The following is a 13,857-nucleotide window of genomic DNA, read 5'->3' as shown; positions in this document are numbered from 1 at the left end:
GGCCTGTGCAATGTAAATTCGTCTCATTCCTTCCAATTTCCGAACTTTAGTCTATTTTCCGTCTAAAATCCAATTTTCAACATTTCGTCAACGGTCTTAGGAAAAGAGATACTACGCAATGTAAATTCGATGTTAAGGCATAAACGACCGAAATCTCACTTAGATCACACAAAATGTTTAGATTCTTCATGCAACCGTCGTATATGACCAAGAATTCTCACCACAAACTTCATTTATAATATTCAGATAATAATTTATAAAGAACAACCTTCATTTTAATACAAAACCGATAATCACCTTTTCGTCAAAAAGTTTTAGAGTGGTGAAAACTATGTTGTCTACTTCAATGCAGCTCAGCAATTTCCCCTTCCAATTTATTCTACCATTCTTTGCCCTATACATATCGACGACAATGTCATCTTACGGTTCCTATATCTCCTTTTGGTTTTTCTAGATTATGTTGCCTCTACTTTATTTAGAATATTCGTAGTTAAAATTATAGAATTGAATGATATGTAAAGATTTTGCAAAAAGAAAATCCATATTATTTCCGCTGTGCTCTAACGTTAGAGATTCATCAGTTAAGAAGCTTTTCTTTCGTGAAAAAATTACCTCTACTCTGGAGAGTGGATTCTCTTCATCCCCCCAAGCTTGGGCAATGTCTTCTAGTAGTTGGCAAAGTAAGGCATAATCGAGCGGCACTTCCGTGAGTAGCTTGCTGTACGTGATCCAACGACTGCAGCGAGAAAAGGAGAATTTGCTACTTGTGATAATTAATTAAAAAATTTTACATTATGACTGATTAAAGGTGAATTTATATCTGTGACTGATTTATATAGTAACTGATTAATTAACAATCATAATACAATGAGTGTTAGAAGAAAGTAAAAGCTAAAAACATCTATTGATTATTTTTTTGAATTACACGGCCACTGAGTGCAATGACTTACAGTTATGAATCGTATTTAAATTACGTAATAATAATCATAAAATTATCAAAAAATGCATAAAATAAGAAATTTTTCTGCAATCACTTTCAGTAAGAATAAAGACAAGTTATCTTAATTAAAGCTTTACAGAAAGAAAAAGAAATAATGTTTTAATTGCATTAGGAGAAGCATAAATACAATTAGATTTTGTTTGATATACGCAGTTATGCTTATCTGTAATGTCACGTGAATCACAACTATCACTTGGATCAATATGTCCTTACCACAGAGCCTGCTGAAGTTCTGTAACGTCGCCATGAATTGCATGCTGATGCAAAATGTCGAGTGCAGGTTGAAATAAGCTTCCTGTCCATTCATAGCTCGGACCCTGCGAGATGGAAACAGAGAATTAAGAACACATACATATAGCATAAATTATGAGCACTCGTACAATTCAAAATTTTTCATGGTTAGTATATGCTTCAGATTTAGAAGCATATCCTATTAGCACTAGATAATTCTAGGATTTTGCTCAAATTGCTTCTGAATGTTGCACAATATCATGAATATATCATTGCAATGTTGTAAATCATTGTGGGCTAATAGGGAGGGAAGGGGAGCTAAAGACATTTTTGGTAACCATATTATGGGACATGAAGGACCAAAACTTTGAATATTTGTTTCCATTAAAACACGAATTAAGGTTATTTATCATAATACGAGGGGTGATCCAAAAAGAAAGTTTACAAGGCAAAGGAAAAATGCTTTATCAACAATAGACACAAGATATAAATGGTAATTACAAGACATATGTGGCGGTCACTTCTCTACATAATCACCAAACCTATTGAGGCATTTATCACTCCGCTGGCATAATTCGTTTACCTTTTTGGTAATAATCAAGTCCCTGGCTATTGAGCCAGTTCTCGGCACCTTTTTGAACATCACCGTCTGATATGAACCTTGTTTCTGATAAGTGTTTCTTCAATGCCGGGAAAAGGAAATAGTTACTGGAAAATAATCAAATCGGAGCTGTATGGGAGATGGCCCCAGACCACCCACCTAAACGTTTCCAGTAATCTCTCTGCCCGCTTCAAAAGAATGACACCATTTCGCCACATGTTGTCTACTCATTGCTTCACCCCTGTACACTTCAGCGATTTGTCTGTGAATGTCTGATGGGGACACATTCTTGACCCATAGAAATCGTATCACGACTTGCACCTCTGTGCGAGACCTCTTCTCTAGACGTCTTGCCGTTACTGTCGCTGTTTCAGGTTTAAGTACTAACACTATCTGCTAACACTGAATCTAATTTCGTTGATACCGTGAAGCTTAACTAATCAGTGTATTCCATAGTAGTTTCACTTTTCAACAAATTTTGTTTCATTGAAAGAAAGTGGTTTAGAAATCTATGGATTTATTTTTTTTCCCCCTTGGTACCTTAGAAAATATCGCATTGAGGTTTTGACATTCACTTAAGAAAACTAAATTTGTTCTCTCTCTTCACAAATGATGTACGTTATGAGGAAGTACCCTCCCCCCTCCCACACCCCAAAAAATGGAATAAGGTTTTTCTTGGCGGAGCTTCTATAGTATGCATTTTCTGAGGGGAGAGAGTACAATAACTCTCTCCAAGCTCAGTACTACCATTCCAAGAAGTCGCTTGGGAAAGTTCTGTTTGCTTACAGTAAATGTTTTTGTAAAAGCAGTTTCGCCTACCCTCGTTTCTTTATGATGGATGATTTTGAAAAACAGTGACAAATTTTGTTTACTTTCCGAAGAAAAAAATGATAGGTAAATAAAAATAACCTCAAGCGTGAGAGGGGTTTTCGGCTTTCAAGAAAAAAGATGAAGCATCAATTGATGAACCACATTCTGAATGTCCTTCAACTTTCAGAAAGGATAAAAATATTGAAAACATTGTCTCACTTGTTCTCAAAACTCGATTTCGGATCATTGAAAAGATGAGGGACGGTATTTGTGTTATTTTGGAGCTCAGTTCTACGATTTTAACAAAAGATCTGGTAATAAGGAAGGTCGTTGCTAAATTTGTATTTCAAGCTCTGAATGACCAGCGAAACAAATGGAGACTGAAAACATACGGTGTTTTGGAAAAAGGCTTCAAAACGATCGATATTTTTTTCGCCAATAATAACCATGTAAATTTCACAGCCACATTTCATTCTCTTAAATCAGCAATCATAAAAAAAGCGAAATGATTCAACTGCTTTCATGAAAAAAATCACTGTACAGAGACAAAACCTTCCCAGGAGATACCTCTTGGAGGACTGAATTTGTAAAGAGTTGCTCTACTTTGGTAAAGCCGAAAATAAAACACAATATAGAAGCTTCGCCTTGGAAAGTATTATTCCGTTTTATTTGGGACGGATACCCTCTCGTACCTGCTTACGTTTCGTGCATGGTAAAAGGGACTTTTTCCTTGAACTGCAAATCCCATTCAGTTCCCTCAAATCATCTTCTTAGGTGCCTTATGGTATACAATGTATGGATTATGTTAAGTATACAGATTTATAGATTTTATCTGCCTTTGTTAATCTAAGTGGCATAAGAAGCACTAGCGTATTATATAAGTTAAGTCAGAGACAAAAGCACCACGCCATAGGAACTTACTCTTAAAATATCACTGTAAGTATTCGTCATGTTTTTTGAAACACTTTGTACTTGTATGTTGAGAAGTGATATTAACTTCTATATCTATCTATTCTTCTATTTTAATAATTTTTATAGAAGTAAAAATTAATATTATTTAAATAATACGGTGATATTTATTAAATATTTCTGGATTTATTGGCGCATTTGAGAGCATATTCGAAATAATATAATGCCCTTTCTTAGGAAAATAATAATACAAGCATTCTTATTCATCTAATGAAAGCAAAACAATTAATACAAAACAATTTTTTTATGTTTTTAAATCTTGGAATCACTACTTACAATATGTTGTTTCAACGCATGTTGGATGAAAATCCACATAAGTTCCATGAGTTCGACCACCTCTTTCCAATTACCTTCGTCATTGTTACCTTCTTTGGCATCTCGGGTGCTGAAAGAGAGCTTCAGGTGGATCTGGCCCTGGACGCTTGACCGTTCTGTCCTTCCTTCCAGATCAAACCAATGGTCCAACCCAGAAGAAGGAATGTCCTGAAGTTCAATGAATAAAATATTTTCCGATGGAAATGAACACAAAGAAATGTAGCTCGAAATTTCTAACTTTCCTTTAATTTCATTATTTAGTCCCTTTAACTTTATTATAAATAAAAAAGCTGAATTAGTTTAAATCTGTATTTTTTAAATAAAAGTGATTAAATCCTTTAGTAAAGAAAATTTAAAGAGGCGATTTGCGTGATGATCAATGAATCGTCTAAAATAAAGCTAAAATTAAAAAATTGTGAATATAAAATTTTATCATAATTAAGAAGTTTTAGAACAAAGTTGGTTTTTCTAACTACTTTTTGATGACCAGAAAAATTGGTTTAGATTTATGAGTGCTAAAATTTCAGTTCCAATTTTTTGTATAACTTTATGAATAACTTTTAAGCCTTATATATTTTAAGCCTTATGCCATTCTGTTTAATTTTCTATGCATTTCGTAATTACTTATCTTTATACACTCAATTATAATACAGGAACAAGCAGCAGTGTTTTTAAAATGGATGCACTTTAATAAGGCTTCAGCATTGCTTGATTCTGAGGTTAAACTATAATATTATGCCCATTTAAATTTTACAAAGGCAATTTATTGAAGCATGTTTTATACTGAAATCTAATCAACACGAAAAAATTGAACCTAATCTTTGAATCTTGATCATAAACAATGGAAAAAAACCATAATGAAAAACTTGCAACAAAAATAAAATGATATGAATTACATTATCGATTAAAAAGTATTTGCAATCTTGGGATTTAAGATGATGCAAAAATTCTTTTTGTGCTGTCATATTTTTAGAAATTATGGTAGAAACGTTTTTAAATTTCGGTTAAATTTTATATTTTTATTCAAAATTTTAAAAAGTACACATTCACCCTCCTTTTCCAAAGTATAAAATTGCCGGGCTTCTAGTTCTAGGAAAAACTTGCCTGTTCCGGTGCACAAACGCCCCAAATGTGAATTTACAAACAGACCTTTCTGTAATCGGTGCTCAATTAAAAAAATTTCAGTGAAGTAATTTTGAAAGTAATTAATAATCATTATAATAAAAAAATGCAAACCATCGCCAAACTGAAGTAATACATCGCCAAGTAAACCCAATAATTTGGCGCTTTTAGAGCAATCTGAAAATCCCCAAGTAAACCAGAGACCGTATAAATAAATAAATACATAAGTTATCACCGCAGCTTTAAAACTAAATTTTAAATAAAGAATTTTATATATATATATTGTTTAAATCATTTTCATCATGTATCTTTTTTCTTTTTTCTTTACCTGCAGACGAATACTTATGCATCCCAGAAAATCATCAACATTCTCGCCATTACTTGTACGCGCAGATTGGGCAATTTGTTTAAAATACCTAAAACAATCAAGGAAATTAAATAAAAAAAAATTATATTATCTATTGGCTGTAGTAAAATAGCAAATAATTATTCCAATAATAAAGTAAATCTGACCTTACCTTCCTACACCTTTTAGACTTGATACTTCATTTAATTTTCCGGCTGCATCAAAGACTGAGGACTCATCATCTTGATCCCTGAAATTATTTTACTCTAATGTTATTAAAAGTAGACTTCAAAATATAGAGACGATTGTTTTAGAACAAACAAGAGTAAATACTGCTCAAGATAGCATCATATTTCTTCTTGCAACTTTTATCAAAATTCAAGAAAAACAGATTTACTTTTTTTATTGTCGTGAAGAATTTGATTCAAAGATTGATAACTTCCAAGAAATGACCGATAAAACTTCGACCTATAAAACGATTTAATGATTATAATTCTTAGATTCTCAACGAAGATGACTTATGAAAGTATGATGGAGTACCCTACCCAGCATGGGGTTAATCGCCGGTAATTACAATTTAGGGTTGAGGCCTCATGATCACTATATATTGCTACGATGGCTGTTGAAGGACTTAGAATTGAATAAACGGTTTGGGAAATGGTAGAAAAAGCAAAGATAGGTAAGTGAATAGCAGAGTTGGAGAACATGACTAGAGTGAGCTTTTGAAGACTTTGATTCTTATTAAAAGATAAAATTTGACTGTTATCCTAGATGTGGACTGGAGTCTTAAATGGATGCTTTAACGGTTTCATCAGAGGTAAATGTGGGATGTTAAGACAATCAAGAGTTGTGACTGTGATGTAGCTACCTGTTCAAGATATTAATATAACATCAAGGCTATATTAGTAGATTTACATATCAATTGACGAATTTTAGATCCTTTCATTGCGGTATCATCAAATTCAGAAGATAAACTTGTAGACTGCACAATTAACGAAGAACTAAAAATAAAATTAGGAAATACATCCGAAGAGTTCTGATTTCAAGAAAACAATCCGAGTTGTCTAATTTGGATTGTAGGCAAGAGCTCAGACATTTGTAATTGCTTTTCCTACAAGGATCTGGCTTGAAAGAAAATCTTTTGGCCAGTTTAAATCTTATACAGTAAAAAAAAAGAAAAAAAGAATATAGTATTGACATCATTGAACAAGGCGATTTGTAATTAATTTTAAAATATCTTTGAACCCAACAATAAAAAAAAATGTGTTAGAATTAAAACCACCTCATCATCTAGTTCATTTTTTTTTTATTTCGGACTCATTCTGCGTTCAATTTTAAATTTTTAATAAACTATGTTTCACTATATCTAATAATCAATTTTTATTTCTTCTTTGTAATTTTTGGTAGAAAGATAAAATAGTTATAGATATTATATGCAATAATTTAATAATTGATATGATTATTATAGAAAAAGTGACGTTGGAACATTTATTTCCTTGTAAAGGAAACTGTGGTTCAGAAAAAGTTGGAAATCTCTTCTGTAGACATAATCATGATTGGATCCATTGAACTAAGTATATTTTGGATAATTTTGGTCAAATACATGAATTTTTATTTACATTTACATTAAAAATAACAAAATGCTGCCAATAAATTCTTATTTCAGCACAAAGGAAATCCAGCTGCAGTGGTCTTCCCGAAACTTGCTCGCTTAATCTCTAATAACGGTGCTATCGCTCTGCCCTTCACATAAAGTTATGGTTATTGGATAAAACCATGAACATGGCACTGGCAAGGAATAGTTAAGAAATATCTATTTCAGACATGAATTTAATATTTTTACTGAATCCTTGGCAATGTTTTTTGGTAATTAATTCCCGGCATGCATTCATCTCATGGAATAGTATCAGAACATCGAATTTTGTTTTAGAAGCTCTTTTTCCAAATGATTAAACCAATCGTAATCGCACACTCACACGCCAAATTTTATGTATTAAAGTCTCTTGCGTTTTTGAGTCTATATGGATTGGACTATATGTATGGACTATATATAACATCTATATGGATTTGAAATTACAAATCTGCAGACAGTCAGCTTTAATGGATTTGGTGCCAAATTTGATACATAACTATTCTCTCATAAATTTTGTACCAAATTTTATATATGTAGATTTTTTCGATTCATAGCTATCCTGCTATCTTATATTCGGACAGCTGGACAGATGGACTTCCTCTCAATGGATTTCGCTCAGAATTTATAGAAAACTTCAAATTTGGTTTTGAAAAAACACCTACCAAATTTCATCTATTTGTACTTAAAGCCTTTTTCACAGATGAATGTAAACCAATCTCAGGAATCTGACTCAGGGAAATCTGAAACGTGGAGATGTGTCAAAACCATGAGTTCGAATTTTGGACGATAACAATATTATATATTTTATGTATGAAAAAGTAAAAAGAATCCTGTTTCATTTCCATTCTTTCTGAGAAAAGGAAGATCCTCATTACTTTGATATTCACAATATTGATTTTAACTATTTTTTTCTGCTGTCATGAAATTGCCGCATTGAAAAGAAGCAATCGACTCTCCATTGCTGAATGGTCTCCACACAGGTCTCGCAATCAAGAGATCGTGAGTTCGAATCCCGCTAGATGCAAATAAGATTCAAAATTTGTGTAAATATTTTTCCTTGATTTATGTTCTTCTTTATTTCGTGTTACAGAAGATTCTGGATCTTTCTTCAGTTTACCAGATAAGTGCTCTAGACTTTTCTTACTATCTCCAGAAAGGTATTCTGGAACTTTCCCTGCTGGCATAAAAGCCGAAGATCTTTCAGTCACGGTGTTCTGAGGTCAGAGTTGAGTTAATAAACTGGTTTAGCTCTACTTCCTGTGTGCCATTAAGTTCCACACTAAAGTACCTAAGTGACAAAATTATGTAAAGTGAAAAACATGGGGAAAAAAGCTAATTAAATATGCTCGTACAATTACAAAATAACAATGAATGGGAGAAATTACTAAAACAACAAAGAATAGGAATCCTTAAAACACAGTAGGCGCTTTAGTATTTTTGTATATAATTTTATATAGCATATTAGTTTCGGAATACATTCAGGTACTTACCAAATATCTAAATGAAACGTATCTGTCCGGATATCTTCAATGTCTCTGAAATGGAAAGAAGGGCTTCGTTCAACTAACAACGTATAATATTTACAAAAGTTTCATTTCATAAATTAAATGTTTAATAATCAATAATAATAAATAAAAATTAATAATAAATTAAAATAAATTAAATGTTTTTTATATAAAAAAGAGATTATTATACGAATCTATCATTAAGCAGATTTTTTTTATCGAAGGTATTAATTTCTGTATGATGGAGTAATTTAGCTTACCTAAGAGTTTCGGAAAATAAAATTTTAATGCACGCTCTTTTAAAAAGTTTAAAATATTTAAGATTTAAGCCAGCCATTCCATTATAAGTAGAAGAGAATATGAGAGATCTTGTGGCAAGAAGGATCAACAACAAAACCTTGGGGTGTATAAAGAAAATGCGCAAAGGAATTGTCCTTCAAAGCCATGCGCATTCTGTTATAGGGCTGCGGTGGCTTGGTGGTAAGGTCACGGACTCGGAACCGGAGGTTGCAGCTTCGTGACCCGATTGCAACGAAGAACTGTCGTGTAAGCGGGTCTGGTACACATTAAAACCGTCCGAGCCAAACATCCTCAAGCTGGTGTGGAGGGAGAGGGGGCTACCAGCTCAGGTGTCGTCCTCGTTATCTGACCGCGGTTCAAAATTACGAGGTCCGTCCCAAAATAGACCTACTATTGCTTTAAAAAACGGGACGTTAATATAACTAAACTAAACTAACTATTGTTATTTATACCACAATGTTTTTGTAAATGAGTACAGTAACGGAAATCTGCCTGTCGGGTATACAGTTCAAAGAGTCCAACGGATAATGCGAGTTTATTCTATGAAAATCGCGAAACTAAAGAAGTAAAAACATAGTCTAGCCATACACAGAGAATATTAGATATTAACAACATAAGCAAATAGTTATTAGCTAAACAGGTCAGAGTATATAATTAGAGAGTTCATTATACAATCAACACTCTAAAGAGATAACTGACGTCTCCGCCTTTTATAGTTCCCCAACAAGATATATAATATTTTACAAGGATCTCAGATGTTGAATCTACATAAGTATATCGCCATAATTTTTGTATTTTCCAGAACTTTCATTTTTGCAGCTAAAGTCTGCAAATTATTGGCTAAATTTTTGAATACTTGCTAAATTATCGCTATGATCGGAGATCATTCACCTGGCATTGATTTGTCATCCTTTAAAAATATCTGTGTATATTTTCCTTATTACACCACTAACTGGGCATGGAAGTAGTGTTACATATAAGTAACAGCATATTCCATTAAATTTATTGTATACATTTTATCTTATATATCTCTTAATTTACTTCATTCGTTCAATGCCAGGCTCTCTTCTTTTTTAATTTGCTCTATGTAAAACATTTTAATGGAACCTAAATTCCAGTGGAATTCTATTCTAACTTTAGAAGAAAAAAAAATCGGTAGAAAAATAGCTGATTCAGATTATTAAAAGAGGGATTTTCTTGCTCATTTGGCTCCATAGAAAGAAAGATATGTTCACAGACATTTTAACTGATGATGAACGGTTATCAAGTCAATGACCCAATCTTGGTGGCAGACTTTTGGCGGTTTGATGGTGAATTTAATGATTTCAATGACAAAAAGAAAAGTTTTAAAAAATAAAAGAATTCTATGGATATCTCAGTTAGGAGCTGATATTTGAACCATTCTTGAAAATTCTAAACCCTTCCATAAATGCTATCACGGAGATTATTTAAGTAGAGACTCAGTCAATCTAGGGTATTCACTCTTTTAAATGCTTCTTTTATACAGCTGACTACTCCGCCATCACTGAACGAAGCAGTATTGATATACTTTTTTAAGTGTTGCTGGCAGAGCAAGCTCTCCAGTTATTTTACGCTGAACGTTGTTGTTACGGACTACTATTTAGTAAAAATTTTCTGATTTAGATAATTACAAGAGTTTTTTATTTGTTTTTTATTTTGAAAGTGCTATCTTTATAAACATTCAACTGTGTTTTTCTATCTTTCTTACACATTTTCTTGTAAGGCGGGGCACCATTATCCGTTTTTGAACTTGTTGTAGCTCTCACCATACATCCATAGGAAGATTTTGTAACAGTATATTTCCCGAGAATACACTTTTCAGTTTTAAGACAAGCCATTTTTTGACTCATGGAAGGTTCCTAATTTTAATAATAAATATATCTGCCAATTTTATAGATAATTCCATGAAACGTTTTCCTATGCTTTTATTATGGTGAAGTTTTTATTATTTTAATTGAAAGTTTCGGCTGAATTTCTTTATTTATGTGAAATAATTTTGTATTTTTCTTATTTCGCTACTAGGGGCGCTTCAACCTGTTTCAATAAATTCAATATAATGTCTTTACTATAAGTACATGCTACTTTCCTGGTTATACGAAATGCCCTTTTAAATTTAAAAGATTGACTGTGTGTGTGTGTGTGTGTGTGTGTGTGTGTGTGTGTGTGTGTGTGTGTGTGTGTGTGTGTGTGTGTGTGTTACAAATTTGTAATATTGTTTCCTGTTCTGTTAGTTCCATGGTAAGGAAGAGAATTTAACAGATATAGAACCAGATCACAGCAACTGGAATGGGCTTTTCAAAATTTTAATTTAAATGATTATAAAAGAATTACTTTTTTAAAACACGATAAATTGATTTTACATTGAATTATTATTTTCTTTTTACGCTAATTTAACATGAAATATTTGACATATATGTAGATTTTTTAAAAAAAAATTAATATCAGTCTTTTCTGTTTGTATTCCTTGTAACGAAATCCTCAAATATTAGAAAAATTTCTTTGAAGTGTTGCTTACAGTCTAAATTGCTCATTCCATCGGGGATTGCGTGTCTGTGACTTCACCGATGTCACCCGAGAAAAATTTTCTGGGAGTGCTTCAGAGATGCTGACACCTGGAATTCTGATCCAGAGGGGAGTTCCAGTACTCTTGAAGTTGCCGTTGTGTTTGGGCCTTTTTTCTTTGGTGCTTGTCACCAATTCGTCATCTGAGCTGCTTCGTCCGTCAACAGTGTTGCGCGGTTGGATGCCCAACATGCAGTAGGGGTCGCTGAAACCTGGCAGAAAAAGAATGGATAACAACAAATATAAGATAGTTTGCTTAAAACAAAAGCATATTGTTACGAATCTGTAATGCTGCTTCCTAGCATAGTTGGTTCCATCATCAGAAAGACCGTTTTACAGTCATCTGTATTGGAAGGAGTCCGGGTGTCGTGTCGGAGGTCCCAGAGCTTGGCGACAAACTTGGCGACCATTTAGAGTCTTTGGTGCCAAAATAGATTATACCTGAAACATCGTGAATTTTCCCGATCCGTCCATTAGGAACCGAGATACGCCTCGAACGTTCCTGATTGGTTGAGAGGCTTCTAGCCCCGCTTCCTGAGAACCTATAAAAGGAGGCAGTCTGCAGATGCGAGAGTAGAGTAGTCGGAATCGACAGTAAAGAACTGACCTTCCGGAGATTAGCAGAGCAGCGACGGAGTCAAGTTAGTGCTGAATTAAGCTGTGAGCTACTGTCTGCAGTAGAGTCTTGTTATGTGCACGTCTCGGCTGAAGATAATTGTCTTCTCTATGCTGTATATAGTTGTCATCTTTGTGCTGTCCTGTATGTCTTCGTGTAAATAAACGTCGTTGTTTTTTTTCTACTGCCGCCTGCTGATTGAGCGTTCTCCACACCATATAACTTCCACTATCCAAACGAACCCCGGAAATTTCGTAACAATATATACATATATATTCATTAACGTTTCTTGGTAACACTTCCTCGGCATGAATATTCGTGTTTGCAACTGATGTTGATGGCGGACCTGGATCAACCTATATTTCTCTGCGTTTAGGATTATAGTACATAAATCAGCTTTTTATCAACCGTAATGATCTGGTGTGAAAAGTTCATTCTTTTGTACTTAGAAAGAAAATCCACGCAAGTATCAACTTTTCGGGGGGGGAGGGTGTCCTCTGTCAATTTATGAAAAAAAAAAAACATTTCCTTCCTTCAGTATCATCCTCAATACCTAGAATCGAAAGGATATTGCTTGGTGAGTAACTCACGACTATTCTGCAAGTTCTTCTTGAGTATGACTTAGATTTCCATCGCGTAAAACTTGAAGATTTTCGTCTTCAATGTTTTTTTACTGTATCTGTACGTGGATTGTCCATATAACTAAAATTTCTAACACGAAATAGTGCAAACTGTTTTTTTTACTATTAATTGGCTCATAGAATCAACAACAACAACAACAAAAAAAAAGATTTTATTCGTTATATAGCTTGAGAAGCATTTTTTTTTCCATTTGAAAATAAAATAGGATTCAAAGTCATAAATACTGCTCATCGACATCATCTCTTATAAAATTGACACTTATAAAATGACAACTTGTAAATAATTGACAGTTATATAAAAAAATAGCAATGATCAGTGACTCTAAAATGGCACACCTATCAAATTTGTTACAATATGATTTTTATTGAAACAAATTCAGAGCTGAGTTTCTACTTACACACCTATTATATCAAAACAAGCGTTCATCGTCCGAAGTCACCAATGTGGCGGTTTGGGATGAGTGAGGATAGAACCTGGGACCTTGTGGTTCGCAGCCCAGTAACATCACCACAATACAAAAGCAATTGCTCGTGTAGCGTAGCTGTTAACTCGCTTATAAGCTATTCACCACAGACTCTCCCTCCAGTGAGTCGGAGGTGAGACGAACGACATGGCTGTTGAGTGGTGATGTTTTAGCTGTTGAGTCTAATGTGCCTGTACCCATTTGAGTAGCGCCAAGCGTTATGGCGAGCATGTGTGGGTGACTGGTTGCTGATGTTGTTGAGCCAAGTGAGTCTGACGGCTTTATGTTGCTGCTGTCTTTTTATGTTGCTGCATCAAGTGAGTCTGACGACTTTGGTTTGCTGAGGATAGAGATGGGGCCGCAACAGCTGTACGAAGGTTGAAGGTTCATCGTCCGAAGTCACCAATGTGGCGGTTTGGGATGAGCGAGGATAGAACCCGGAACCTTGTGGTTTGCAGCCCAGTAACATGACCCCAATACAAAAGCAATTTCTCGTTTAGCGTAGCTGTTAACTGGCTTATAAGCTATTCACCACAATCCCCTATTTCACTCTCTCGCCTGCAGATGGCAGTACTGTTCCGACTAGACGCAGAAGTGAGGCAAACGGCAGAAAGGAGACGCTTGGAGCGAGAGAGAGTGAGCATCAAAGTTGAAGGATAACAGCCATTCTATGTCCACTAAACTGCAACCAACCCTATGCTTCTGTTCTTTTGCTTAATGT

At 34.1% G+C, this 13,857-nt stretch overlaps 1 protein-coding gene across 1 annotated transcript in view; it reads right to left on the bottom strand.

Moving 5' to 3' along the window:
* The window catches only part of LOC129975792 (BAI1-associated protein 3-like), a 73,621-nt gene that overhangs the window by 39,316 nt on the left and 20,448 nt on the right, over positions 1-13,857 (bottom strand). The window contains exons 4-10 of the mRNA XM_056089012.1: positions 11,369-11,627; positions 8,518-8,562; positions 5,567-5,644; positions 5,377-5,464; positions 3,888-4,094; positions 1,214-1,317; positions 613-736 (exon numbers count right to left, since the gene is read on the bottom strand). Coding sequence (XP_055944987.1) covers positions 613-736; positions 1,214-1,317; positions 3,888-4,094; positions 5,377-5,464; positions 5,567-5,644; positions 8,518-8,562; positions 11,369-11,627 — 905 coding nt within the window. The remainder of the gene's footprint in view (positions 1-612; positions 737-1,213; positions 1,318-3,887; positions 4,095-5,376; positions 5,465-5,566; positions 5,645-8,517; positions 8,563-11,368; positions 11,628-13,857) is intronic.

The sequence above is a fragment of the Argiope bruennichi genome, chromosome 7, assembly GCF_947563725.1.
Source record: "Argiope bruennichi chromosome 7, qqArgBrue1.1, whole genome shotgun sequence".
In the NCBI taxonomy this organism is placed as follows: Eukaryota; Metazoa; Arthropoda; class Arachnida; order Araneae; family Araneidae; genus Argiope; species Argiope bruennichi.
This window is presented reverse-complemented; position numbering and strand designations above follow the sequence as displayed.